Source organism: Haemorhous mexicanus, chromosome 3 (genome assembly GCF_027477595.1).
Source record: "Haemorhous mexicanus isolate bHaeMex1 chromosome 3, bHaeMex1.pri, whole genome shotgun sequence".
NCBI classification, from domain to species: domain Eukaryota; kingdom Metazoa; phylum Chordata; class Aves; order Passeriformes; family Fringillidae; genus Haemorhous; species Haemorhous mexicanus.
In genome coordinates, this window is record NC_082343.1 from 13,283,385 (window position 1) to 13,309,916 (window position 26,532).

Sequence of the window (26,532 nt, forward strand, 5' to 3'; positions counted from 1 at the left end):
GGGAAAATGAATTATCTAGTGTCAAGAACACAATTTACGTTTGGGTATCACTCCTGCAACCCTAGACTTTTCTTTGAATGTCCTCTAAAATATTCCAACAAAGAGAAGACAATGTTGATCTAAATGCATCCAGGTATTAGAACCTGGGAGTTCTTTCAGGAACTGGAAATATGTTTACTAAAATCAGCATGAATAAGGGCAGATAAGAATCTCTGTCAAGAGCAATCTCCATCTCTGCCCTTCTCTATCAGACACAGAGGCTCTCCAGCATGCAGGGGCTGAGGCCTTTGTCATGCAGCAGGTTTCAGTCTGCTGGCCAAGAGAGCAATGTCATGTCTGCTGCCAGTAGCCCATCCCTTGGGAGAGGGTCTAGGCATTGTACCTTGCTGCTCTCAATCCACATCTCTGTGTTTTAGGAGAGCTCTGCAATCTGGAACCTGTCTTGCCTGTTGCCCAGCATGGCATTTTTGGGGGCTTGAAGTCTGCCAGAGATTTACAGGAAGAACCTTTGCTTCCATTCCCAGGCCTCCCACTGAGCCAGGCCAAGGAGACAGATCATCCCAGAAGTGCTGATCTTAAGAGGGACAAAGAGCTGAGGGACACCTCTGGAAAGGTAAGGGATAAGGACAGGGATGAGCAGACTTCCTTTCCAGTGGCTGTTTTGTGCTTGGCCCAAAATGTCACTGAAAATCATAATCTTCCCCTTCTGGGGAGTGGGGGATTCTCTTGGGAATATATTTGACAACTCCAGGGCAATTGCTTGGCCATTTCCAGTGGTGCCAAGGTCACTGGTTTGGAGATGGTGCTAATGTCATGCCAGAAGCATTTTTTTATGTGCAAAGGCTGTTTTAGAGAAGTTCTGAGTGGCAGAGCAAGCTACACATTAGTGAACGTGGGCAAAGTGCATCCTTGGAAGCAGAGAAATAAAGATTCTAATGTTTGAGTGTAAGCAAGGCTGCAAAATCAAATGGGAGAGTTTGATTTTTCCTGGTTACCTTTGTGGCTGTATCTCACAGCCCTCTCATTCTCAAGTTTTCTGCTCATGAACATCAACTTGTTTCTGCAACTTGTTTTCACAAGACTCCTCCTTTTGGTCTGCTGGTCTCAGAGACCAAGTCCTTGAGAGCTGAGTCCTTCAGAAGCCAGGAAGTGAGAAACAGCTGCAATTGCTGGCCATGAGTCTTAAACAACAGCTCATTAGCCCTCCTTGCTGGGTGTTGCACATTGTTTTCATTCTCCTGCCATGGCCTGTAGGAACTGAACTGCCTGCACACTGGCCATGTGAGCTCTTCCTCTATCTTGGAGCACTCCTATGACTTTCATGCTTCAAGCAGGGCTTCCTGACATAGGCTGCAGTTGCAGCAGTGGAAGGTTGTGGCACTACAGTGATCCACCTCACTGTGTGTAATTGCTGAGGTGAGGACTGGAGACATTCCTCTGAAACTATTGGGATGTATATGGAGCTGCATTGATGCCTGTGGCACTCTGTGGACTCTGTGCTCCTGATGAGATGTTGTGTCTGGTTTGTGTGTCTCTGCTTACAGTCTGTGCTGTATTTCCATTGCACCTAGGTCCGTGCTACATTGGGCAAGCTGGCTCAAAAGAACTTAGAGTGGAAGAAAATGGAGCTTTTGGAAAAAGCAATGAAGAGGAGACAAAATGAATCATGCTTGCAGCTTCCTCCTAAGGCAGTTGAGCCCAGGGATGCAGCTGAAGCAAGTAAGTGGTGGCTACACTTGTGGTGGTCCTTTTTGACCACTTGCTTGCCCTTTGCACAATGTTGCAATCAGACTGGGGGGGCTGTTCTGCTTGCATCTGAGTGGAAGCTTGCATTAGGATTTAATTCTGTTTCCCAAAGAAAAATACAGAGGCCTGAAGTGTCTTGCTCATGGCCTCACTGAGTCAGTAACAGAAGATTAGCTTCCCACCTTCACCTCTAAAGTCCTTCAAAGTAGAAAACTTTGTCCTACAAAGAGCACTGGGGTTTCAGACTCTCTCATGGAAAGCAGCCTCCAGGGAAGGTGAGGCCAAAAGAATGCTTTTCTACCGGGGTGCAACCTGGAAGAAACAAAATTCATCTCCTTCTGATGAAAACACCAGAGATCCTTCTCCTGCTGCTCCCTGCTGAGGAGCTGGTGCTGTGGCGCTGTGCTGAAGCCCCAGCCAGGGCTTCTGTTGTAGCCCCAGGAGCAAGCAGCGTTCCCGACTGAATCCCAGCTGAGGGGCTCTGCCTGCAGGGCTGTGAGCTCTGCCCGAGGGCAGCAGCAGGGCCCTTAGGAGGCAGCACTCAGCCCGAGGGCATCACGCAAGGCTGTCTGCACTTTCTTTGGGAACTTCCCCTGCCTGCCTCTGGAACAGGAGAACAAAAGCAAAGCAATACTGGGTTTTTCTTGTTTCTTAGGGGAAGCAACACTGCAGTTTGGTTTTAAGCTAGAAGAGGGTAGATTTAGATTAGATATTGGGAGAATTATTTTTAAATGAAGGGGGTGAAAAGCTGGCAGGATTTGCCCAGAGAAGCTGTTGCTGGTCCATCCTTGAAGGTGTTCAAGGCCAGTTTGCATGGGGCTCTGAGGAACCTGATCTAGATGAAGGTGTCCCTGCTCACAGGGGTTGGACTAGATGGTGGTTAGAGGTGCCTTCCCACCCAAACTCTCTAGGACTCTCTGATTCTGTGATCACTGTCCCATGTTAGCGTGCCATTGTTATACTCAATGTTCTTTGGGATAACAAAGAGATGTTGCCCAGCTCCAGCAAGTTTTCTGGCCCTTTCGATCGCCAGCCTCTCCAGCTGCCTCCACTTACAAGCTCCTCTTTTGTCCCTGCAGCCTTTAGCCTACCACCTGTCGCTGGCACAGCTCCTAGTGTGCAGAAGAAACACCCTGGTAGTGCCATGAAGAAAAAGGTCCTCAGGAAGCAGGACAACGTGCCCTTACTGCCCAGTACACCCACCCTCCAGGGGGATGGCAGCTTCCCACGCAGCTCCTCAGGTAAGCCTGCTCCATGGCAGCTTTTTCCTGCTGGGGTTTGTCCTTGCACAAGGAGCACAAACTGCCTCTTGCCTCAGCCAGCACAGCTGGGATCTTGGGTCCATAGCCTGTCCTGAGAATGAACAGCAAATCTACTTTTGAGTTCCCCCAAAAGTGGATAGTCTAGAATATTTGAAGTCAATGGAAACAGAGGTCAGGTGTGAAGGGTCAGGTATGGCTGGTCCCTGGTCGGTGCTCTGTGGGGACTGAGCTGGGCCCAGCAGGGCTGGCTTGTTCAGGCTTGGCTTGGTGCTGTTGCGAGGCAGCTGCAGGTCTTTCCTCAGGGAGCTGCAGAGTGCCCCTGTCCTCAGGGCTGGGGGAAATCAGGGCGCTGAGAGAAGAGAGGCCCCTGAGGGGTTCCCTCCTGGGCCAGCCAGTCCTGCTGTCGGCACTGTCTGGCAGGGAGCGGGAGCTCTGCGGCCTCAGGAACCTGCAGCTGGCTGTGGCACCTGTGGCACTTGGGAGCTGGCGCTGTGGGGGCAATTGTCAGGTTCAGCCTGGAGCTGTGCCCAGCTGGGGGAGGCTGGGAGCAAGCAAGGAGCCCCAGGAGCCAGCCAGCAGGGAAGTCTCTGAGTCAGGGGCAGGATGTGCCACACGGAACCCTGGCTGGGAGATGGGGCTGCAGGCCGCGCCATGGCGGGGTGCCTTGCCCGGGGCTGCAGCGCCCACGGCCGACCCTCTCCTTACAGTGACCTCGCAGACGGCCACTGGGGCCAAGCGACGAGAGGAGCCGCTCCGTGGGCATGGGCAGAAGGACAGAGCCTTTTCAGACCCACCGCAGTCCTTGCAGGAGGCACTCTCCATGCTGGGCAGCGACGACTGGTAAGGAAGGCCCCGTTCCCTCGGTGTCCCTCTTAGCGTTAAGGTCGCTCAGAAGCGTGTCTTGCTTGTGCCTCGGAGCGCCGAGAGCCCAGAGGGCCAAAGGGCACTGGGGAAACCACTGCAGAGCAGGGAGAGCATCAAGATGGGAGAGCAGCCTTTTCTTGGCCTTGCTCTGCAGCAGTGCTGCAGCTGCAGCAGGTCTGTGCTGTTTCCTCCCTTTGCCTGCTGCTCCATGGAGCTGCAAAGGAAATGCTGAGGGAAGAGAGAAAGCTGTGGGATGAGATGATTTGCTGGCTGAAGGCAGAGGCAGGATGGCAGCAGTTTTGAGTGTAGAGATTTGGGTGCCTTGGGCCGCTGGCCCAGGGGGACTGAGTAAGATTCCTCTCTGCTCCCACTGCTGACAGCAATGGCAGGGACTCCTGCATGTGAGCCCCAGAAGCAGCTCCAGGGAGCTCCTCTTTCTGAGAAATGGACTGAGTTGTGCTTTCAAGTCCCTCAGCCTGCCTTTACTCCTGAAGGGCTTGTGGCAGAAGAGAAGGAAAAAGAAATAAAATCCTCGAGTAATCTTGCACTTTTGGAATTCAACTTTTCCTTCTCACTGCTTCATATAGGCCTGAGATGTTTTGTCAATACTCACAATGGGTCCCAAAATTCTACAGAGACAGAAGGAGGCCCAGAGGTGATAACCCTACAAATGTTGCTGATATTGGTTGTCTTTTTGATGTCTGGGTTTGCATCCACTCACTGATGGATGCTTCATTCTCACAGGGATAAGCGTGAACAATTGGCCACAATGCATCTCCTTTGCTTTGCCCTGTCTCTTCTGCTTTCTCTTCCCCATATCTCTTTGGTGCCCTGTGAGGTGCAGAGAGCTTCTGCAGGTGTGGGGGGTCCTGATGACACTCGGGGGTGCCCGTGGGATCAGTCGCCAGCCCTGTGCTGCAGCCCTGATGCCTCACACACCTTCCTGAGCCTGAGGGCCTGCACAAAGCACGTGCTGAGAGATGGAGTTGTTTGCACCTTTTAGATAACATGTTGCTGTTGTGGGGGTTGTTTTAGGAAGGAGTGTTCTGGGAAGAGCCAGAGTTTCAACAGTTCTTGCCCAGGGGTAGAATCTTCTGGGACATCCTGCTGTGGTTTTGGGGAATGTGTGAGGTGGAGTGGAGTGGGTGACACACAAACCTGGACTGTAGAGTGGAAACTCAGCTCCAGCGTGGCAGGGCAGACTCTCAGTGCTGAACTGCCTGCTGGGGCTGACAAAGAAGGAAAATGCCCCAGTAACAGCCCAATGGGACTGTGTCTCAAGGACAGGTAAAGGGAGGTGACAAGAAACAGCAGCATGACCCGGCCTCACAGCTTCTAGCAGTGACAGAGGCACTTCATGTGCCAGAGATTTTCAGAAAGGACACAAATGAAGACTCTGAAAGCCCTCTCTTTGCCTCATGGATTTGTGTATGCTTTTGACAGCCACAGCATCCTGTGGCAATGTGTTCCGTGATTTGATTAAATACTCCTTGAAAAGCATCTCACATGGTTTGACTGAGCTGCCTGCCTGGTCATTTCAGAGGGTGCTGCCTAGTTCTTGGGTAGAGAGAAAAATCAATCCTTTTGGTACTTGCCTTTCAGGGAACTGAAGGAGAAGGGACTCTTCAACATCCCACGCCTGGCTGAGTCCCATCCAGAAGTCCTGCTTTCCAGACTTCATGAGATTTGCTTGGCAGTTACCAGCGAGGTGAGAACATTGCTCTGAATTGTCCCCTATACTTCATACGTGGCTTGTAGAGTAGATATGTTCTTGTTCATCTCCATGTGTGCTCAGGCACTGCCTTCATTTCTGGTTTTAGACCTTCTATTTCTAATGTCTGTCAGCCATCTGTAGGATCTGTGTGTACATGCAGCTGTATTTACTGGCAGGTCAAGTGTCTGGCACTTGTCTTTGAGTGTGGTGCCATTATAATGCAGAAACTGAGACACTAATGACATTATATGGCAGAGTCCCAATCTCTGCCCAAGCTGTAATTGAACACTGCAAATGAGGCTGTAGATCTGAGCCTGTGTTTTCTGTTTCCTGTCTGAGTGCTTAAGGTACAGGAGTTGCTTTTTTGAACAGGAGCACTTGACTGTTTTATTTTTATGACTTGTGCCTTTATGGTTTGAAAGCATCCCTTACTTTATTTTGCTTCTTTGTTTTTCAAATCAAAGGGCCTAAAATCAAAGCAATTGACATTATAGAAGGGTTAAGTAGAACACTTCAGTGAAACATTTTCTTTATGCCTGCAGTAAGCAGGTGTGAGGCCAGAAATTGATGCCAGAGTAAGTGCCTTTCTTGGGCTCTTCTGCTCTTTCTGTGCTTTTATGTTCCTCTATACACAGCAGGACATGCTGTGATTTCCTGGGAGTTTTCCGGTTTTCTTTTCAAGGTGATTCTTATGTTTCCCCTCATGACTTCCCCAGGTGACCAACCTCCGGTCCAAGGTGTCCTGCTCTGCAGTTGTCACTCTGGGAGAGCTCTTTGCCATCTTGAAGAAGGACATGGACTCCGAGGCGGATGAGGTTGCTGTGGTCCTTTTCCACATGGTGCAGAACTCCCCAGAGTTTATTCAGAAGGCAGCCTGTCAGAGCCTGGGGATGATGGTAGAGAACATGACTCCTGCACGAGCAATGACTGTTCTCATGGACAAGGGAGTCAAGTAAGTTCTTCTTCTTCTTTTAGTGATGTTCTTCACCTTCCAGTGTGTGGGTGAGGGAAGGGATGAGAGAGAGAATGGGAATGCTGGGAGGGAAGGGTTCTGTATCCTGTATCTTCTGGGGATTCAGTGACTTAATTCTCTGATCAACCTCATTGCTTTCCTCTTGTCACCTGTTTCTGCCCTCCTGCAGCCCATTAGGTCACAGAATCACAGAACTGTAGAATATGGGGAGTTGGAAGGGGCCCATCAGGACCATCAATTCCAGCTCTTGGCTTTGCACAGAACAGCCCAAGGGTCACACACCGTATACCTGAGATGGTTGTCCAAATGCTTCTTCAACTCTGTCAGGCTTGGTGCCGTGACCACTGCCCTGGGGAACCTGTTGCAGGGCCCAAGCACCCTCTGGGTGAAAAACATTTTCCTGATATCCAAACTAAAGCTCCTCTGATGCAGCTTCCTGCTGCTTCCTGGAGTTCTCTGTCAGAGTTTCCTTGATGTGGTGAATGGAGGGGAAGTGGAAGTGCCTGCAAGGGCTAAGGATAGAGCCTTGTGCTTTTGTGGGAAGAGGGACAATTGCAATTGCAGCTGTGAGTGCTGTTGCATATTTTGCAGCGCTAAGCACAGAGGCCCTGGGGAAAACCACATATCTTCATGATGCCATTAACCTGAGAAATAAGGAGGGTCCTTGCTGGGGTGTGGAGCACATGGGGGAGAGTGTGCTGGGTATGGCACAGCCTGCACAGCAGGTGCAGCTCCTGCCAAAGGGAATCTTGTTTGAGTGTCCTGGCCTTAGAGCTCTATGTTCTATTCAACCTGATGTTTCATGTTAGCCTTGAGATGATGAATCACTTTCCAGGCACCTTCACAGGTCGAGTGCCATGGGACAGCTGAAGCAAATGCTGCCCTAAGTGTTGGTGCTGGGCCTGAAAGTCCCCAAGAGATAGTCTCTAGAACAGGACAACCTGGCTAAACTGACTGGCACCCTTTCCTCAGCTTTGCAATAGGGTAAAACACTCAGATGTATCCCTTGCCAAGGCTCACAGAAGAAACAGGCTGCATTGCTGGATATTCTGCAACTTCATGCCCCACAGCATGTTTTCCCTGCATTTGTTTTTTCCCAGAGGTCTGCAGATTTGGGGATGAATGGGTGGAAAGAGCCTCATGGTGCTGCAGCTCTGTGTACTGGGTATCCTCTAATGGGTCAGCATGAATTGTCCCTGATTTCTAAATAATTCATATGTGATCTATTACTTTAGTTTTTCTCCAATGAAATTTTGGGAAAGAAATGGAGTAACAGATAGTGCAGGGAGACTGAATTCTTCCCTCTTCCATGCAGGCAGTCCTTCTGTACAATGCTAACTTAGTGTTTATCTGAGGACAGAACCTTCTGCAGGTGTCTGAAGCTGCAGGGAGAACCCAGGCTCCTTCCCCCAGCAAGGCCAGGGAGCACGCTCTGGCCAAGGCCTGTGCTGCTGCTGCTCCTTGTCCCTGTGCCCCAGGGTTTGCTCTCTCCTTCCCAGGAGCCGCTACACCCAGGCGCGGAAGTGTGCGGCCGAACTCCTCCTGTCCTTGGTGGAGAAAATGGGAGTCACCAAGCTCGCGGGCACCCCCAGGGCTGAGAGGCTGGCACAGGTGGCAGGGACACTGGCTCAGGACTGTCACAAGGACACCAGGTAATGATCTTCATTTCACCTCCAAAACCAGAACCGTTTTGTGTTGGGCTATAAAGGCAAAACCACAAAAGAGTGGAAACTCAAGGAAATAGTAAGACACCTTTCTGTGTGGATAAGGGTCATCAGATCATGGAATATGCTGAGTTGGAAGGGACCCATGCAGGTCATCAAGTTCAGCTCCTGACTGTGTGCAGGACAGCCCAAGAGTCACTCCATGTGCCTGAGAGCATTGTCCAAACGCTTCTTGAGCTCTGTCAGGCTTGGTGCTGTGACCACTGCTCTGGGCTGCCTGGGGAAATGACTGTACTGGGTAACCTGAGGTTGGCCAGCAAGAAGGAGCATTGCCACCTTGCTGTGACTTGAAGGATTCTTTACTGAGATCAAAAGAGTGCTCAGGTTAGCCAGTCCAACAGTTTAGGTTGTGCAATAGAAAGCCAAATGTTGGCTAATGTTCATCACTGAAGGATCCCAAACATCTAGTTCACATTAACTTAAGACTTCCCTAGAAATAGTTCAGAGGTATCTGGCAACATATTCAGTCTTTCTAAACCTCTTCTGCAGATTTCTAGAATGCTGTTTTCTGTGGCTCAGTGACCTCCAAATTTCTTCTTGAAGAAAACTGTGGTTTCCTAGTGGCAAAATCACCCCAAACCACTAAAATCCCCTTACTTTGATGATGAAATTCCCATTAATAGCTGCCAAGAACACCAGAGCAACTAGCTGTCCCTGTGCATACATATAGTATAGAATAAACAAAAGCAAGGATGAGGTGAGAAAGGTAAATTACTGTGCAATGGCAGTAGGACACTGCTAATAGGCTCTGACAACAAAGCAGATTTGTTTCGCTTGTTCCCTGGGATCCTTTGATCCCACAGAAGCACACCCCCAGTTTCAGAGAGAAATGGTATTTTTCTCTTGCCCCACGTTCTCCTCTTACCTCTAGTGTTCAGCTGCAGCACTGTGCAGTGTCAAGTGAGGTAAATCTCCCTCTTTGCTGAGTAGGTAGTGCCTTCTCATGCAAGCATTGCACCTGATGAGTTTAAGGCATCAGCCTCTTCTGTTAACACTCCTCCTTGGTTCACTTTTCTATTCTTTCCTTCTTTCCTTCCTTAGGCATTATGGACAGGAGATGGTGAAGATGTTACTGAATAATCAAAAATTTAAAAAGATTTTGGAACAATCTCTTTCCCCACATGACCTGGAAGATATCCTGACAAGAATTAAGAAGAAAGTAAGTGCTTGGCAGGAGGAATATATCCTTTGTGCAAGTATTGTGCCTGCTAAAATGAGATCAAACGTACCCAATGTGTCTTTCTCTCATTCCTCTTCTGCTGAATCACTTTGCTTCTGGGAATGAGCTGTTAATCCTCAGCCTCTTCATCTGCAGACCACAGAGGAACTGCAATTATTAGGGGAAGAGTGGGGTTTTGAATACTTTGAATATTGGTCACAAAGAAGAAAGGGAAAGAGGAGAAAATGGGTTTACACTCAGTTTATGCCCCAGCCACACTCTCCCTACTCTGCCCGGAGTAAAGCAATTAAGTGGGAATGGTGCTTCTGAACATAACAGATTCTTTCCAAAAGAGACTGGAAGTAGCAGTACCAAGGAAATTTCCAAACATAGAAAAGATGTCCAAGTCAATCCTAGTTACTACGATTGCTGTCTGTCTTTTGGGAATACTGCCCTGCTGTAAAGCCCTGTGGAGCTGGAAGAAGCTTAGTGAATTCAGCACCATCCAATGGGAAATCATGTGTTTGTTTGGGGGGGATTTTATTCTTTTTATCTACACTACAGAAGGGAGTGTGCCTTGGTGCAGGAGCAGGGAGAGTAAGCGTTGAACCAAATCAACTTCCAGCATAATGGGCCAACCTCCAAAGAGTCCAATTTGTTCTGCTGCTTCCTTTAAGACCACTCAGTGCCTGTCAGTTTGCATTATTCCCATTTATGCTCAAGACTAATGAATTTGGGAATTTAGACTGCTGCTCAGTGTGGTCGCACCCATAATCTGCCTTGGGCTACTGAAAACAAAGAGTTGGCATCACTGAATCTCTGGTCTTTTTCTTGTTGTAAATTAGGAAATGTTTCCCTAAGCCTTGGTAGCAGTGATCCTGGTTCTAACTTGTGTTTTAAAGAGGGAATTTCCTATTTTATTTTCTAAAGATTCATGAGGTTTCTCTATGTCTTTGTAGGGGATGGAAAACCAGAAGGGTGAACACCCATCTGTCAAGGAGCCGGTGAAGGAGAGGAACGATGGCTCAAAGAAGCCCCAGGCCACACTGCCTTCTAGCAAATGGTACTGAGCACTTTTGTCAGATGTGACCAAGCACACGACAAACTTTACATGCCTCTTCCTCAGGCAAATCTTTCTGCTGGAGATGACCAGTGCCAGAGATTGTTTCCTTTCCCTACAAATGCTCTAGGATTAAAAAATGTCAACTTCTGCATTGTGTTGAACACAACTTCTCTGCAGGGCTTTGCACAAAAATTGGGTGACAAAGAGACACCCATTGGTTGCAGCTCAGACGATCCAGTGCAGTGGTAGTGGCAGTGTTGTGGAGGCTAGGAGAGGGCTAAGTCTCTGCTGCCTGACTTGAGACAAGTCAATCCAACCAGGGTTTTTTTTCATCCAAGTGGAGTCCTTTTTAGATGGGTGTTTTAATGAGAAGTCCCAGTCTAGAAGCAAGATGCCATTCCCCAAACAAGCAGTTCCCATCCATGTGGTTTGGCCTGGCTGATTCATGGTTTTCTTATCCTGAAACAGTACAAAGTTTGAATAGTAAGTAGCAAGGCAATTCCTGAGCAGCTTTGGTCAACAGGTGTCTCAACGTGGACTTTTTGTCTTGCTATTCCTGTCCTTCATAGAGTTTGCTTGTTGGACAGCATGTTTGGTTTATTTCCCCCTGTGCTGCAATCAGCATTTAAGAGAGGAATTTGGTCCTTGCTGTCTCTTCATGCCAGTGGCAGAGCTACTTGTACCTGTTCTCCTCTGATAACAGAGGGAATTTATTTAGCTCTGTCATGGTCAGCAGTGGCAGGAAAGTGACCACATGCCTCAGTAGCATGGCTAGCATCTTCCTGTGCTCATGGAAGAGATAGGTTGATCCAAGAGGATTATTCCCGGAGGGTTTGTTAAGCTGTGCATCTAGTCTCTAGGGAAGCAAATGAAATGTGAGTGTAGTTCTGGCATGTCTGGCTTCTGTTTCTATCTCTGTTCCTGATTTTCTGGATCCTTCAGCTATGCCCCTGTTCATCTGTTCAGATGCATCTGAGCTGCTTTTCCAGATTGTCATGCCTGGTGTAGAGACACTTCTCCAGAATGATGAGTTTCCTTATTATAAGACACACACGTCCCATATGAGCAGGCGTTTAAACTTGGAAGTAGTGTCTCTCTTTCCCCACAAAGCATGCCTTGGAAGGCATCTGAAGATAGATCAGATGCATCTCATCCTTGGTTTTCCTGAGTGAGCAGTGATGAGAATGTCACTTGCAGATTGTCTCCCATAATGATTGTCACGAGGTCCAAGTTGTTCTTCAGAGCCTCATGATTTTCTAGCTTGAAATCACATCATTACGAAAGCTCCTCAAGATGTTTGGCTCACAATTAACTGAAGGTATTATCAGCCAAAGGTCCTAATTTGGTTTTGTTTTCCAGGGTGAAGTCTGCCCCTGGTGGACGCCTCCTCCACCATCCTAAAGCCCAGGTCACATCACCTGCAGCTGTGGAAGGAAGGGAATCACTCCAGAAGCTTTACCATCTCCTGGAAGCCAAGGGGTTTCAGGCACGGATGGAAGGAGTGGCACTCCTCCTAGATCTGTGCAAAACCAGCCCCCAGCTGATCTCCAGTAACATTGTCCAAGTAAGTGGGGTATCTTCATTGCTCCTTTCATTTAGCTCCTTTCCCAAGCCTGTAGAAGTAAAGTTAATTCAGTGTGTCTTGGCACTACATCCTGGCTGTTTGGGACAGGCTGGTCCCTCTTACCCAGACAAATTTAATTCAGGTCCAAGCTTCAGGACAAGTTCTTTCAGCCCAGCTGTATTTGTCTGGCAGGTGCCTATTGCTGCTGTTCATCAGATGATGGCAGAATTTTCTGCTGGTGTAACTGCTGCTGTCTCCTACTCCCAGCTGGGTGAAGTGAAGGGAATCCAGCCATTGAAAGCATGGCAGTTATTCTCTAGACAGCAAATAGGTTTTCATGGGGAAGAGAAGTGTCAGGCTGAGTTGGTTTAAATGAAATGTTTTTAAAAGGATACTTCTGTAAACTCCATCTTGTCTTGCACAGGCACAACTCTGGCTACTCATTTCCATCCTCATCCCTGTTCCTTTTGGTAAAATAGTGCTCACCCTTCTTGAGGGGCCTTTTTTTCTCTTTGGAAAAGGAGAAAAACAGCTAAGGACAGATCTATCCTTTCTCCTCCCAGTGGCTGCTTTGTCCCTTTTTCCAGAAAATGGTACCTGATGATGTGGCTGTCAAGGGACTGAACCTGCTCCAATGAGAGCTGTAGAGCACACTACATTTCAGAAGTCCACCTGTTAGTTAGAGAAATGATCTGGATCCGGGAAGAGTTGATCAGAGCCTGCCCATCTCCAGACACAGGTTCTGAGACAGACAAAATAAAAGTTAGATCTCCTCCCGCCACAGTTTTGGCAAAATCATAACTGCCCTCAGTACTTGAGGCAACTGTATGGAAAAATGGGCATGGTAAATATCAGCTTCCATACTTTGAAAGCAAAGGTAGTCTTCTGAATTAATAAATGGAATTGATTTAATGATTTCTAGGTGGAGGGAAATACCATAGGAACTTTTCTGTCCCCAACCAAAATTCTTAAAAACAGGAGAAAATCTTTCAAGCAGCATCAGGTTGCGCAACTATTCCAGTGAGTGGCCCACAGGAAAATGGTGAAACTGTGCAGGCAATGGCTGACCTGACGGAAAGATCCCTTTCATCTTTTATATTGCTAAGTGCTCATTTCTGCATGCCCTCTTGAAACAAGGACATTTTAATCCAGCTTTCATGTTGTTTGTTCTCTTCACAGATTTTTGATTATTTTGTCCTGAGAATAAATGACACCCACAAGAAAGTGAAGCAGAAGGCGCTGGAGGTGCTGGCAGAAATCATTGGACTCCTGGAAGATGCCCTGAACCCGGTGATGGTCCGTTTGGTGGAAGGGATAACAAAGAACCTGAACTCAAAGGATCCCGGGGTTCGTGCTGCAGCTGTGAATGCACTGGACAAATCTGTTGCTCATTTGGGTAAGGCTGAGCCCTGGCATGGACTCTCCTCAGCTGTGTCTCTGTCTCTCCCACACAAGAGAGAGCTGAGTGCCTTGGGAGCTGTTGCTGTCTGTGGAACGCTCCAGCTGACACCCACCAGAAGCTGTGGAGGTGCAGTCCTTATGCACCATCCCCAACAGGCTGGAATGTGCAGCAGCATTTCCCAACAGTCCCAGGAGCCCTGGGCTCTGTGCTGCTGGTCTGAAGAGCAAGTCCTGGACTACAGCTTTGCTACAATTCAGAGGCAAAGGGGTTTTGGAGTTTGCTTGGGCCCCGTCTGACTTCCCAAATGAACAGCTTTGCTGTTGGCATGAAGGGACACTGGCCCATCAGAGCTTCTGCAGAGCAGCCACCTGGAAGGCTCCACAAGGCACTGGGGGAATATGCCTGAAAAATGGAGTGTTGAAGAGGCAGGTCTTCAGGGGCAGTTTCCACTTTCTCCACCTCAGCTGCTCTGTGAACTCACAAACTGCCTGAGTCAGTGCCTTTCTGTGTCCCAAGTACGGGCTTCTTCCCTTTTTGCTCTGGGATGCAAAACCTTTTCACTGCTTCCATGTGACTGAACTCTTGAGGTCCCTGATGTGAAATGTTTTAACATCGCTCCTGGGACAGCAGACAGCTTTGGATTTACAAATGTGAAAGGAGAGCTTTTCTTTTGGAATTTTAAACCCTGCCAAGTAGGCTGGAAGGAAAGAAAAAAAGGATTCAAAAATCAGCCGAAATCGACTTTATTGTATAAAATGGGGTTGCCCCTGCCCTTTTCCTCCCCACTCTCCTTTCTCCTATGTCCTCAGAAGAGTGAGCAGAGATGTGTGTTTCACTTGTAGATGAAGTATCAATGATGAAAGAGCTCAGCCACCAATGGAGCCAACTGAGTGGCCAAGCTCTGCTGGAGGTCACGGAGCGTATCACAGGTATGGCCTCCCCTTCTAAGCCAAGAGGTCTCTGAGGGAGTATTTACAGGGGATGCCTGTGAACAGAGAGGAGAGTAGCTCCTCCACATCAGGAGGTGCTGAGCTTGTCCCTCCTGCCCAATAGCCAAGGCAGGTGTATTTGGCAGGCTTTCCCTGGCTGCTGCAGAGCTGTGCAGCCTCTGAGATGGGGGCAGAAGCCTCACTGAGGCTGAGCTGTCACTGGGGCTCTTCTCAAGTTCCGTAGTGACCAAAGTCTTTAACTGCATTTAAACTCAAATGAAGTCCCATTTTAAAATGGGGACCAGAACCCGTTTCCTGCTTAGCAGAATTGGTTTTGGGTACTTTCAGGAGCTCTTTCAAAGTTGATGACTGCTAATGGATTAACAGCATAGAGAAAATGAAGTCTCTTCCACCAGAGAGTAATAAATGGATACTACATAACATTTTGCCTGATCAGAAAATAAGACTGGTCTCCTGAGCATTTCAGGTGTTGATCTCTCAGCCAAATCTGCCATGCAAGGAGCTTGTTGGTAGTAAATTTTTGTCTGTGTTTGATACAGTTCAGTTCAGAAAGTGAGCAGAGAGCAGATTCCAGAGACAATGTGAGAAAACACTTGTGTTCTGGCTAAATTTCAGTCCCCTGTGTAGCCTTTTTCTCTCTCTATGCCCCTATTTCAGTGGACATTGTAAGAAAAAATGCCATTAACATTGGGAAGGGAAATGCCATTAAAATGTGGAGATGCTCAAATGTCAGGGCAATGGGGCCTGGGTAATTCTCTAAGACACACGGAGGTTTGAAAGAGCTCTTTGTTGGAAGTCTCAAAAGCACTCTGCCAAAGACACCAGCTCGTCACTGCTGTTTCTCATCCAGCTATCAAGCAGCACCTATCTCTGGTGGGCTGGAGTTTTGAAGTGTGTTCTAATACTGCCCTTTGCTGTGGGCCATGGAGCAAGGGGAAGAGTCAGATGAGACTTTTGGCCCCTGACATCAAAGTTACAAAAATGGAATCATCCCTTTTATTAGAAATTTCTCAACTGCCTTTGTAGGATGCATTTCCAAATCTTCCGTGTGGGTTTAGACAATTTCTTAATGGAAATAAAAGGCAATTTGACATTTTATTCATTGTTCATGCAGAAACAAATTGTGAAATAATTTAGTAAAGGTACCAAGTCTGCCACAGGTACAAGGCTCTGTTTGGAGAAATTAGTCCTGAGGGGTTGGTGGCTCTGTTTCAAGGATGATCAGCTGCTTTGCCCATTTCTGGCTCATGGGGCTCTGTGTGCTATTTCACTGATCTTGGCCAGAGAGGCTTCCAAGAAGCAAAACCAGAGGTAGATCCTTGTTTGCATTGAGGTTGATGAGTAAGGAGCTGTGTCTCTGTCCCGGCAGATCTTGTGGAGTGGGTTTATGCCAGGAGCCCTGAAGTGGTCCAGCGCTACGCCCTGCCCGTGCTCTGGTCCTGCCTGGAGAACAAGGCGCTGCCTGTCCGAAGCGCCAACGTCTGCGCTGTGGTCACCAAGCTTGCCTGTGCCCTCTGCGAGGTGATGGGCACCCAGCTGATCAAGTGTGCTGAGAGCAAGCCTCCACACGTGCAGGAAAACCTCTCCAGCCTTTTGGGCTGGTGAAGGTTTCATGTTCTCCAGAAAGCTGACCAAGTTCTGAGTTGGACACCTCCGGATGGGAGTTTTAGCTGTGCCAAAAATGACCAAAGACTAAGGAAGGGTGTGCATCTGCCCCACTCTCTCCATCACCCTTCCTAGTCATGGCATGGGGGGCCTGAAGCAACTCCAGACTGAGGATTAGGTGAAGATCAAGCATGGATCAGCCTCACACAGAGGTAAGCGGGGAGCTGGGCTACTCTCTGGTGGGAGGAAGGGCCTTGTGGCAGCCCAGAGAGGCTGCGCTCACTGGCAGGGAACACTTGTGCCCTGCATGTGCCCCCTGCAAGGAGCTGTGCTGCTGCCAGTGCCCCTGGAGCTGTAGGGCTGCTGAGCTGTGGGGCAGGGAGAGGAGCAGGAGGCTGCATGTGCAGCTGAGCCATTCCTGGAGAGCACAGGGCTCTGGGCTCCCTGCTGTCCCAGGGCAGCCCAGTGGCCAGGCTGTTCCTGTGGTAGCTCTGGGGAAGTGGGGCAGGATTTTCCCCTGGCCTGCTTCAAGTGTCTGCCAGGGAGGAGCATGTTTCCCTGTGCAGCTCTTTAGAAGCTTCCAAGGAATCTGTTCCATGAAATATGGAGCTTCAGATGCTTTAGATTTTCATTGCAGTCTCTGTTAAACTTTGTGTCTCCCCTTTGCAGGCCTGACTGGCTACAGTCTTACCAAGAGGTTTTCCCTGGATGTTTCTGATGTTCCCTTACCGAAAAAGTCCTTGCCTCCAGAAGAGCTGTTTTTTCTCAAAGATCAGGAAGAGGCTGCTGACTGACCGAAGAGTGTTTCAAGAATAGGATTTATGTTTTAGGCTTTAAAGCTGCAGATGTACATATGTTCTGATATTTAGATGTAGTTTTTAATAAATGTGTTTTGATCATATCTTTAAATTTTGATGACATCATTTTAATTGTATTTATTTTATTGTGATTATTTTATAATCTAAAAAAAAAAAAATAAAAAAATTACATAAACCGAAGGAGATTGGGAGTGCATCTCACTCGATGTGCCAGTGTCTCACCACGTTCTTTCCTCACTTGCCCTCTCTTCTTCCTCTTTTGCCATGATTTTTTTGTGCTATTTGTGCTGCTCTTTGTTACTTGGCATTACAATAGGACCAACTGTTCACATGTTTGGGGGACAATGAACCCAAAGGATCCTGTCTTGTCCAAAGTTTTCTACCTGGATGTGTTCTGTGCTCCCCAAAGGCCTAAGCAAAGAAACCAAGAGTAGTGTGCCCAAATGGGAAAGCTTTGCTCCTCTGCAATCTCACACAGGTCTGGCTCACAGGTGTCTTCAATCACAATTCCATAGGTAAGAAGAGGTTGTGTATTTCACTGGGAAAAGATGCACTGCTTTGGAAAAGTCATCTGTATGTATATTTACCCAGGACAGCAGTCCAGCTGTGTTGTTTGCAGGAGGATGAGTGGACTGTGAGGTCAAGAACAAGTGACAAGGGTTCCTCAAATCTAAACTGGAGTCTGGGTACCATTCAATCCACAGCTGAGAGATCATTTGTTCCCATGGACCAGTGCTTGCAAGGGTAATGAATTCCTGCATAGCTGGAACAAGCATTTCTGGATTCAGCTCCAGCTCTTTGTGGGCTGCATGATCATTGACAATGCTCCCTATTGTCCTTGGTTAGAGTCTAACGATGTATTCCAATCCCGTCCTCGAGAGCTGTTGAAACCAGGAGGGGCATTGTACTTTTCCTCATCTCCTGTTAATGGGCCCATCAATGCCTTTCCCCATGACTCAGAGATAACTCCCTCTGGGAGCCATTTCTGTCTAATGGACCCACCTCATGACTCATACAATTACAACAGCCCATTGTGAAATGCTGTGCCCAGGAGGAGGAACTAAGCATCCCCACCTGGATACAATCTGGAGTTTGGGACAGAACAAGAGTTGGGGGGGGATAGAATGTAAGTAAACAAAGCCCAGAAGGTAATCTCACACCTGAGGAATTGCAGCTGTACTAATTATCAAAGATTAGAAACAGGCCTGCCCTTAATAGGCCACAGCTGTGTCCAATAAGAAGAGTGCTACAAAAGAGTGGTTGAGGAGCAAGATGGAGTTTGTTGGCTGTGCTGTGAAGAAGGAGCTATTGCTCTGATGAGCTGCCCATGAGAAATCATTGAGAAGGTATGAGAGCTTTGCAATTAGATCACAACAAAGAAGTAGTCTTTCCACTGGATCTTTGGAAGACGACACGCTTCTACAGGATCACTGCTCCAGCAGAACAACATCTGCTCTTCTAGGAGGACTGCAGCCACTATCTAACTGGACTGCCACCAATACCCTGATCAACAGGGTGTCAGGTTGTATTATGACTCTGTCAGTGGTTTTTCTTTTGTATTACTGTATGTGTTTTGGTTGGTGGGGTTTTTTTGTTTGTTTGGTTTGGTTTTGTTTTTTTTTTTTCCTTTTCCTAGTAAATTGTATTTCTAACTTGGAGTCTCTTGCTGGTTTTGCTTTCAAACCAGAATGTCTTTCCAGAAATTATTTTGCGGTTTCCTTTGATAGTCATTTGAAGCTTTTAAATGTCACATTTCAATTTGCTTTGCCTTAAGGAAAGCCACTTCTGGGCCCAGTGGAAACTGTGACCTTTTGACAGCAAATTCCTCATGGTTGCCAGCTTCTGATGTTACAGAAGAAACTGCACGTGATTGCGTTAATTGGGTTTTCTGAAGGAAAAACTCTGTGTATCACATGGCTGCATGTGTTTGCTTAGCTGTGGGTCTAGTCGTGGCCTAGTAAAGCCCAGGCAGGGTGGCATGTTGCAGGGAAAACTGGTCCATGAGCTTATGGGGTTGCCACCAGCAGCAGGTCCTTTGGGGATTTCTCTGTAGACAAAATTAGAGACCTGCTCTATGCTGCAATATTCTCTTAGATCTTTCTAAAATATCCTAGAAAAGGCTGTGAAACTTCACATCTCTTTGCACAGCCACCGTTTGAAGAGGGACATTTTTGTCCCTCCTCAAAGCTATTGCTCTTGCACACCAAAAACATGAACATCCACAAACAGCAGTGATGCATGGTCCTGCTGCTGCTGCTTCAAAGCACTGGGAAGTGCAGAGCTGGGTATTACCAATATGAGCACTTAATTAGCATTTGGTGCTCCTTCACCATATCCAGATCTCAGGGCTTTTAGTTTCAAAGCAGCCCCTGTACCGGCTCTAGGGAAGAACAGTAAATGGGAAACAGCAACTGCCAGCCTTGCAGGTGAGTTGGGGAAAACCTGGAGTGTCTGAATCAAAAGACGAATGGGAAGAGTGGAATTGCCAAAGCCAAAGCTTCGTTAGGAGAGCAGGATCAGTTTTTTTTGCATGCTTGCATGAAAATAATTTTGGACCTCCTTTTTGTATCTTGTGCAGAAAAAGGGGGCTTAATAATTCAGTGCTACTTAAAAACACAGTGGGATCTAGCTCTGTAGTGGTTCACAATGAAGCAGACTGCCTGCTTTGTCACTGCCAGCCCTGGTGACCCTGCAAGGAACTGGAGTGTATCCCATGCCTGTTTTACCTCCAAGCAAAGCTTGGTTTTGCTTATTAGTGTGGAATAAATAAAAGAGTAATAAAATGGACAATTAAGCTGGTCTCTTTGGAGGATATGCTCATGCTTTCACATGTCAGTCCTGTACCACATGCTCCCAAGGCTTGTCACTCATCATGAAATATTTTAATTAAGAAACTCAGATCCCATGTTACACCTGAATAAAATTGCATCAGATCATCAAGAATTCTGTTGGCAAGAACAAGACAAAAGCTTTCTGACACTCACTTGGAGCTTTCCTGGATTTCTGCAACCTTCTGTGAAAAGCTGCTGTAGGCAGAGTGTTTGGAGTTGGTTTGGGCCTTTATGAGAGATATGTGGAACAGTCTGCAGGGCTCTCCTGGCAGAAAACTGTTTGTCCAAGCCCGGGGACATTGAGCTGGCAAAAGCGGAGCAGCCCCACTCCCAGCCCGAGAGTCTGTGAGCTGAGCCACACTGGGGAGAAAAGACACTGAGGGGCTCCAGCCCAGCTGCTTCACCTGCCGTGCCACTCCACGGAGCTCTGCCATTGGGAGAAAGTCCATGCCGGATGTGCCACTGAACTTTCATCGGCTGCTGGAGCTACTCCATGATAGCTCCTGTTCTTCCTAAGGGAGAACTTGGGGCCATCTTGGAATGCCTGTCCTGGGGGGATTTTCCTCTGGCACTTTGGGTCTTTGTTCCAGTGGGGGGACGGTGAGGTCGAACAGTTTGATATCTAGAAGTTACTGGCCTTTTTTTCTTGCTTTTCAGGCTTTCTGTTAATAAACTGTTGGGTTTTTTCCCACTTTCATCGATTAGTATTCAATTCCTATTGCTGGAGAGGGATTGTTGGAACATTTTAGAGGAGATGACCTATTGCAGAGTGTCCTGTTTTGTCTCAGACTGTGTGAGACAGATGGCTTCACACAGGAGCATCCCCATGGCTGCTGAGGGGAAGGCACAGAGGAAGACAAACCCAGGATTTCTGAGGGAAATTCCTTGACACCAAACCAACCTGAGTCATCAAACAGCACACCTGACGTTTCCAGACATGGGCCAAAGGGGAAACCTTTCAGTGTGTTTGGTCCAGGCTGGGTTATGCTCAAGGCAAAGGTGTGTCAGGGCACTTGGCTCCTTCTCGCCTCATTGTGTCTGGCACGCACAGGAGCCCAGAGCTCCTGCAGAAACCATCGCAGCACTCAGTGGGAGCAGCTTGTGTCCAGTGCTCACATAGAGCTGTGGAGTCCAGCACTGCAGCTCATTGGAATGAGGAACTGTTCCAGCCCTCTTGGGAGGAGCTAAGGAGCTTTGGCCTTCAGATCAGCTCCTTGCCAGCTCTTGATTTGCTGCCCTGGGAGAGCTGCTGCTTGTGGCAACACTTGTTTCACAGCTGACAGCCCTGCTCTGCTGGCCAGCAGCCATTGCAGGAGCTTGTGCTGGTGCCATGGAACCTTTCAGATCTTCCTAAGGAAAGCTCAGGGCCGAACTTGTCAAAAGAGCATTGCCTGGGTGATGCCTCTGACATTAAATCTTTCCTCTGTGCTCTGTGTGACACTAAGTAAATATTTGAGGAAGCAAGTTTGGTGCTCCAGAAATTCCTCAAAACGGTCAGTTAAACTGTAAGAAAACATGATTTGGAATGTGTAATCTGACTTTAATTCATTGTGCGGAAAGCTACAGGAGCACTTCTGAGCTGTGTGTCTAACCTGAGTGATCTTGCCACCAAGAACTGAGAAAAGTGGGAGAGATGGAATCAGCAGCACAAGTATCTGCACTGTGATTCTCCCACAGGCCTGAGGACAGGACCCCCTTCCTCTGGGCCATGGCTTTTTACCCCACATCAAAACTTGGTGCCTCGGATTGTGGTGGTGAACGGGCCCGGCCTTGTCCGGCCCCACGGTGACCTGGGACACGCTTGTCAGGCCTCGGCCTTGCTGAGCAGCCCCTGGGCTCAGCTCCTCCTGAGCTCCTCAGAGACACGGAGTGCTCCCAGGAACTGCTGCTGTCTGACGAGCTCCTGGGCTCTCCTTTGAACAGCCTTGGAAAGCCCTTTTGTTGCCTGAATGGCATGGCATCCTTCTTCTCCCACTGTCAAAGGCAGGCTGCTGACCCACAGTGCGGCCATGACGAAGCATTTGATGGCTGAGGCCCACTCTCTCGTGGCCCATAAAGAGCGCTCCAAAAGGAGGCCCTTGGAGCTCTCCTGGACCACAGGGGCTGCCAGCAGCAACCTCCCTCTGACTGGGGCCTCTCAGAGGCAGCGAGCTCTCAAGTTTGCTGCGCTGGCAGGATGAGCGACCAACAATGGATCCTGGGCCAACAGCCCCACTCCTGGAGGCTCCGGTTTAACCACTGTTAGGCTTGAGTGCTGTTAAGCTTTTAGGCCATATTCCTTTTTAGCCTTGTCCTTTCTTTGGCTTTGTCAAAAGCACCTAAACACACACACACACGCACACACACACGGTTCTCAGAGTGTTTCTCATTTGATAGACTGAATTTTGTTTGTTGCTTTTTTTTTCCTTCTTGTTCCTTAATCAAGTAGTAAGTAGCGGATGTCAATCAACTAATAGTGTGGATGTTGCTAATGAATTTTCTTGAGCTGTTGCTCAATATTCAATCTGGTTTTTACTGAACCTTGCCTGGGAATTTTTAAGCAATCTCAGACACTTGTTCATAACAAGCCTTGGGAGCATGAGGTGCAGTGTTGACACTGGAAAGCAGGAGAGTCATTCCAAAGGAACATGTTTGCCTGCCCATTTTATTACTCTTCTATTTATTTCACTCTAATAAGCCTAGCCAAGCTTTTCTTGGAGCAGAATGTTTGTGGGATGCACTACGGCGTTATCCCAAAGCTCTGAGATGAATGGCACCCAGGCTGGAGTGGAAATAGATTTGAGGAGCCCTTGTCACTTGTTCTTGGCCTCACAGTCCACTCATCCTTCTGCAAACAAGTTGCAAACAACACAGCTGGACTGCTGTCCTGTAAATATGCATACAGATGACTATCCCAGAGCAGTGCATCATTTCCCAGTGAAATACACAACCTCTTCTTACCTATGGAATTGTGATTGAAGACACCTGTGAGCCAGACCTGTGTGAGATTGCAGAGGAGCAATCTCACACTCCTCTTGGTTTCTTTGCTCAGGCCTTTGGGGAGCACAGAACACATCCAAGTAGAAAACTTTGGACTAGACAGGATCCTTTGGATCCATTGTCCCCCAAACATGTGAACAGGTGGCCCTGTTGTAATGCCAAGTAACAAAGAGCAGCACAAATGACACAAAGAAACCATGGCAAAAGAGGAAGAGGAGAGGCCCAGCGAGGAAAGGACGTGGTGAGACACTGACACATTGAGTGAGCTGCACTCCCATGACCTCTAGGCTAGCAGGTCCTGGTCCACATTCTCTATTTGGTTTATTGAAATTTAAATTTTTTTTTTTTTTTTTAAATCTTCAAAATACAATATATACAATTAAAAAGATGTCATCAAAATTTGAAGATAGAATCAAAACATTTATTCACAACTACATCCAAATATCAGAATATAAATCCATCTGTAACTGTGAAGACTAACACATAAATCCCATTCTTGTGACACTCTTCAGACTGGCAGCAGCTTCTTCCTGAGCTTGGAGGATGGAGCGCTCTTCTGGATGGGAGGCAAGGAGAACATTGGAAGTGTCCAGAGAAAACTTCTTGGTAAGACTGTAGCCAGTCAGGCCTACAAAGGGGAGACACAAGGTATAACAGAGACTGCAATGCAAAGCTAAAGCAGCTGAAGCTCTATATTTCATGGGACAGATTCCTTGGAAACTTCTAAACAGCTGCACAGAGAAACATGCTCCTCCCTGGCCGACACTTGAATCAGGCCAGGGGAAAACCCTGAGCCACTTCCCAGAGCTCCCACAGGAACAGCCTGGCCTCTGGGCTGCCCTGGGACAGTAGGGAGCCCAGAGCCCTGTGCTCTCCAGGAATGGCTCAGCTGCACATGCAGCCTCCTACTCCTCTCCCTGCCCCACAGCTGAGCAGCCCTACATCTCCAGGGGCACTGGCAGCAGCACAGCTCCTTGCAGGGGGCACATGCAGGGCACAAGTGTTCCCTGGCAATGAGCACAGCCTCTCTGGGCTGCCACAAGACCCTTCCTCACGCCAGAGAGCGGCCCAGTTCCCACCTCACCTCTGTGTAAGGCTGGGCCATGTTCACCTTGTCCTCATTTGGAAATTACTTCAGGCCCCCCATGTCATGACTAAGAAGGCAATTGGAGAGAGCAGGGGCAGATGCACACCCTTCTGTAGGCATCCCCAGCTCCTCTTGGCAACTTGTTCCCAGTGCCTCTCCAGCCTCACTATAGAGAATTTCTTCCTAGAAAATTGCTAAGAGAATAAAAATGTTTCTGTAAATGCATCAGCCACAAATGGAGAGCTAAGGAATATCTCTGTCTTCTCATGGATGTGGGGGGAAACACGGAACAAAGGATGACTGAAGAACTTAATGCACTCTTCTCTAGGTAAAAACTGTCAGGATGGCTGGGCCCAGGGAATGGTGCAATTCAGTGGGATTAAATCGAGCTGGCACCTGGTCACAAGTGGTGTTCCCCAGGACTCAGCACTGGGGCCAGTTGTGATTCCTATCTTTGTCAATGATGTGGAGAAGAGGATCAAGGGCACCTCAGGCAGTTTACAGACCATGCCAAGCTGGGTGGGAGTGTTGATCTGCTGGAGGGCAGGAAGTCTCTGCAGAGAGCTCTGGACAGGCTGGATCATGGGCTGAGGCCACTTGCATGAGGTTCAACAAGGTGAAGTGCCCCGTCCTGCGCTTGGGCCACAGCAGCCGCACGGAAGGCCACAGGCTGGGGGCAGAGTGGCTGGAAAGCTGCCCAGCAGAAGAGGACCTGGGGATGCTGGATGGCAGTGGCTGAACGTGAGGCAGGTGTGCCCAGGTGGCCAAGAAGGCCAATAGCATCCCATCCTGGGATATGCTTTAGTGGTGGCCTTGGCAGTGTCAGGGGTCTCAGGTGATTGGAAGGACTCTATGATCTTAAAGGTCTTTTCCAATGGAAATAGTTCTGCAATTCTAAACCTCCATTCCTGTTTTGGAAGGATGCAGTTCCAAATAGACGTGCATTTGTGTTTTTAAGGAATTTAGCATTGACCTCTCCTTGAAAGTAATAGGAATTAGGCTTGAAATGTTCTCAAAACACTTTAATTCTTTGATCTTAAGCTGTGTGTTTGAATCGAGGTGCTTTTGTACAGGAAGGTTGGACCAAGGGATAAATGCAGGCAATTCAGCTGCAAGGGCATTTGTTTCATCTGCTTTCCTGCTTCCTTTCCCCATGGGTGGCAGATTTGAGAGTATTTGTCTTGTTCTTTGACTTCTGGCTCAGACTTGCTCATGGATGTGTTGTGAAATCTTATCTACCCCTTTGTAGTGAAAAATGCTTGCAGACTGGTGGGAATTGCTAGAGACAAGGCTTACAAAACCGGTATGATTAGCCCAGTGTCCTTGCTTAAATCCAGGTACCCTTGTATTAAAAAGGAACTAACTATTCTAACTCCCCTGCCCCCTCCCCTTTTTAAAAAGCTTTTGTAGCTCTTGGGGCAAGACCTGTGTGCTACTCCAACTCTTTGTTGTCAAATGTGTGGAGTGCTGTGGCTGCTGTAGCAGCAGCCTGAGTTCAGTGGGAACAAGCCCAAAGCACTGGGTCCCACAACAGTGGGCACGGTGGGAGACCTCCCTCTGCTGCCGTGGCCATCCAGCCACGGGGAGAACAGCTGCTGGGGCTTCCCCCATTCTGCTAACAGCACTGCCTCCAGCATGTGAACTGTATGGCCATGATTCTGCCAGAATGTGGAAAACACATCGTTTGAATAGATTTTGATGTTGTCTGACATCACGTGACTGGAGCAGTTTGGTGGGCAGGACGGTCTGTGGGCAGGGCCATGGCAGGGATCAGTGGCTGGCAGTGGCACTGGCAGTGTTATTTTCCCAGGCAGGCTCCTGATCCAGCTGTGGGGGAAGGCACCAGCAGCTGTATCAGCCCAGCGAGCAGCAGCACATGGAGGAGACCCTCATCTACAGAGATCCCGTCACCCCATTGCTCCCCCCATGTCAGAGGGGAATGATTCTGCCGCAGGAGAAGGGCTGCAGCAGCCTGGAGACTCCTTCAGGCAGGGCTTGGTGCAATCTCCTTCCTGCAGCTATGCCTGGAGGATGTTGGCCTGCAGCAGCGGTGCCGATGCCCAGGAATGCTGCTGGGCTCAGGGGGCAGAGTGTGTACAAAAGCTGATTATATCGGCCCACTGAACACTGGGGGCATCTGATGCAGAGTGCAAAGCTTCTTTGAATGGATAGGAGAGATGAGACTTAAAGAAATAATTTTGCAGTTGCAGAAAAAGGGATCAAACCCCCCAGTCATGTGGGTCAGGCTTAGTTCTGCCAAATCAAGGATGATTAGGTTTATCTGCTCTGTTGGGGAGTATTTCAGAATGACCTGCCCCATGCTATTTACATTAAGAAAATTTGGAATTGTCAGGAACTGCCAGGATCAGAAATGTTTTCAGAGAGATCATGTTTTTGTTGGGTTTGGATGTCTCTGCAATAAAGAAAGTAGGAAATAAACCCCTGGAACAATGAAGTAGAGCAAAGAGGAGTGTTTAGATGGTGAATTTTTTCCCCACAGCTCTTGGCCAATGGAATTTTGGGGTCATCCACTGGGGAGTGCAAAGTTGCTTTTACTTCCACCGCCCGGTGCCATTGTCTTAGTCCCAGTACTTTGATGAGAAGAGAATTAAACAAAATCCCACACCAAGAAGCTGCAACCCAGAACCGAGTGGGAATTACAGAATTAAAGGCCTTGAAAAGCAGCTTTGGAGAGGGCCTACATCCTAGATAGTGTGAAACCCTCAGGCCAGGCTGGGCTTATGCCTGGCTGCCCTTGAGGAGGGCATGGAAGGGGATGGAGTTGGGGTGG

The 26,532-nt window shown here is 48.3% G+C and overlaps 1 protein-coding gene across 1 annotated transcript; it reads left to right on the forward strand.

Annotated features, from left to right (window-relative positions):
- The first annotated feature begins 2,890 nt into the window (after positions 1-2,890).
- Positions 2,891-16,130, forward strand: LOC132324375 (TOG array regulator of axonemal microtubules protein 2-like). Its single transcript, XM_059840421.1, has 11 exons — positions 2,891-2,987; positions 3,716-3,848; positions 5,475-5,580; positions 6,303-6,538; positions 8,059-8,211; positions 9,325-9,442; positions 10,402-10,505; positions 11,865-12,069; positions 13,249-13,465; positions 14,314-14,400; positions 15,791-16,130. The coding sequence occupies exons 1-11, from the start codon at positions 2,891-2,893 to the stop codon at positions 16,024-16,026; spliced, it is 1,692 nt and encodes a 563-aa protein (XP_059696404.1). The 3' UTR covers positions 16,027-16,130.
- The last annotated feature ends 10,402 nt before the right edge of the window (positions 16,131-26,532 follow it).

Bases quoted from the DNA above. Each gene is read 5' to 3' on its own strand.
- LOC132324375 (XM_059840421.1), top strand. From the start codon at position 2,891: ATGAAGAAAAAGGTCCTCAGGAAGCAGGACAACGTGCCCTTACTGCCC. The intron at 5,581-6,302 runs GTGAGAACATTG...TGACTTCCCCAG, and splicing joins GCTTGGCAGTTACCAGCGAG to GTGACCAACCTCCGGTCCAA. The intron at 14,401-15,790 runs GTATGGCCTCCC...CTGTCCCGGCAG, and splicing joins GGTCACGGAGCGTATCACAG to ATCTTGTGGAGTGGGTTTAT.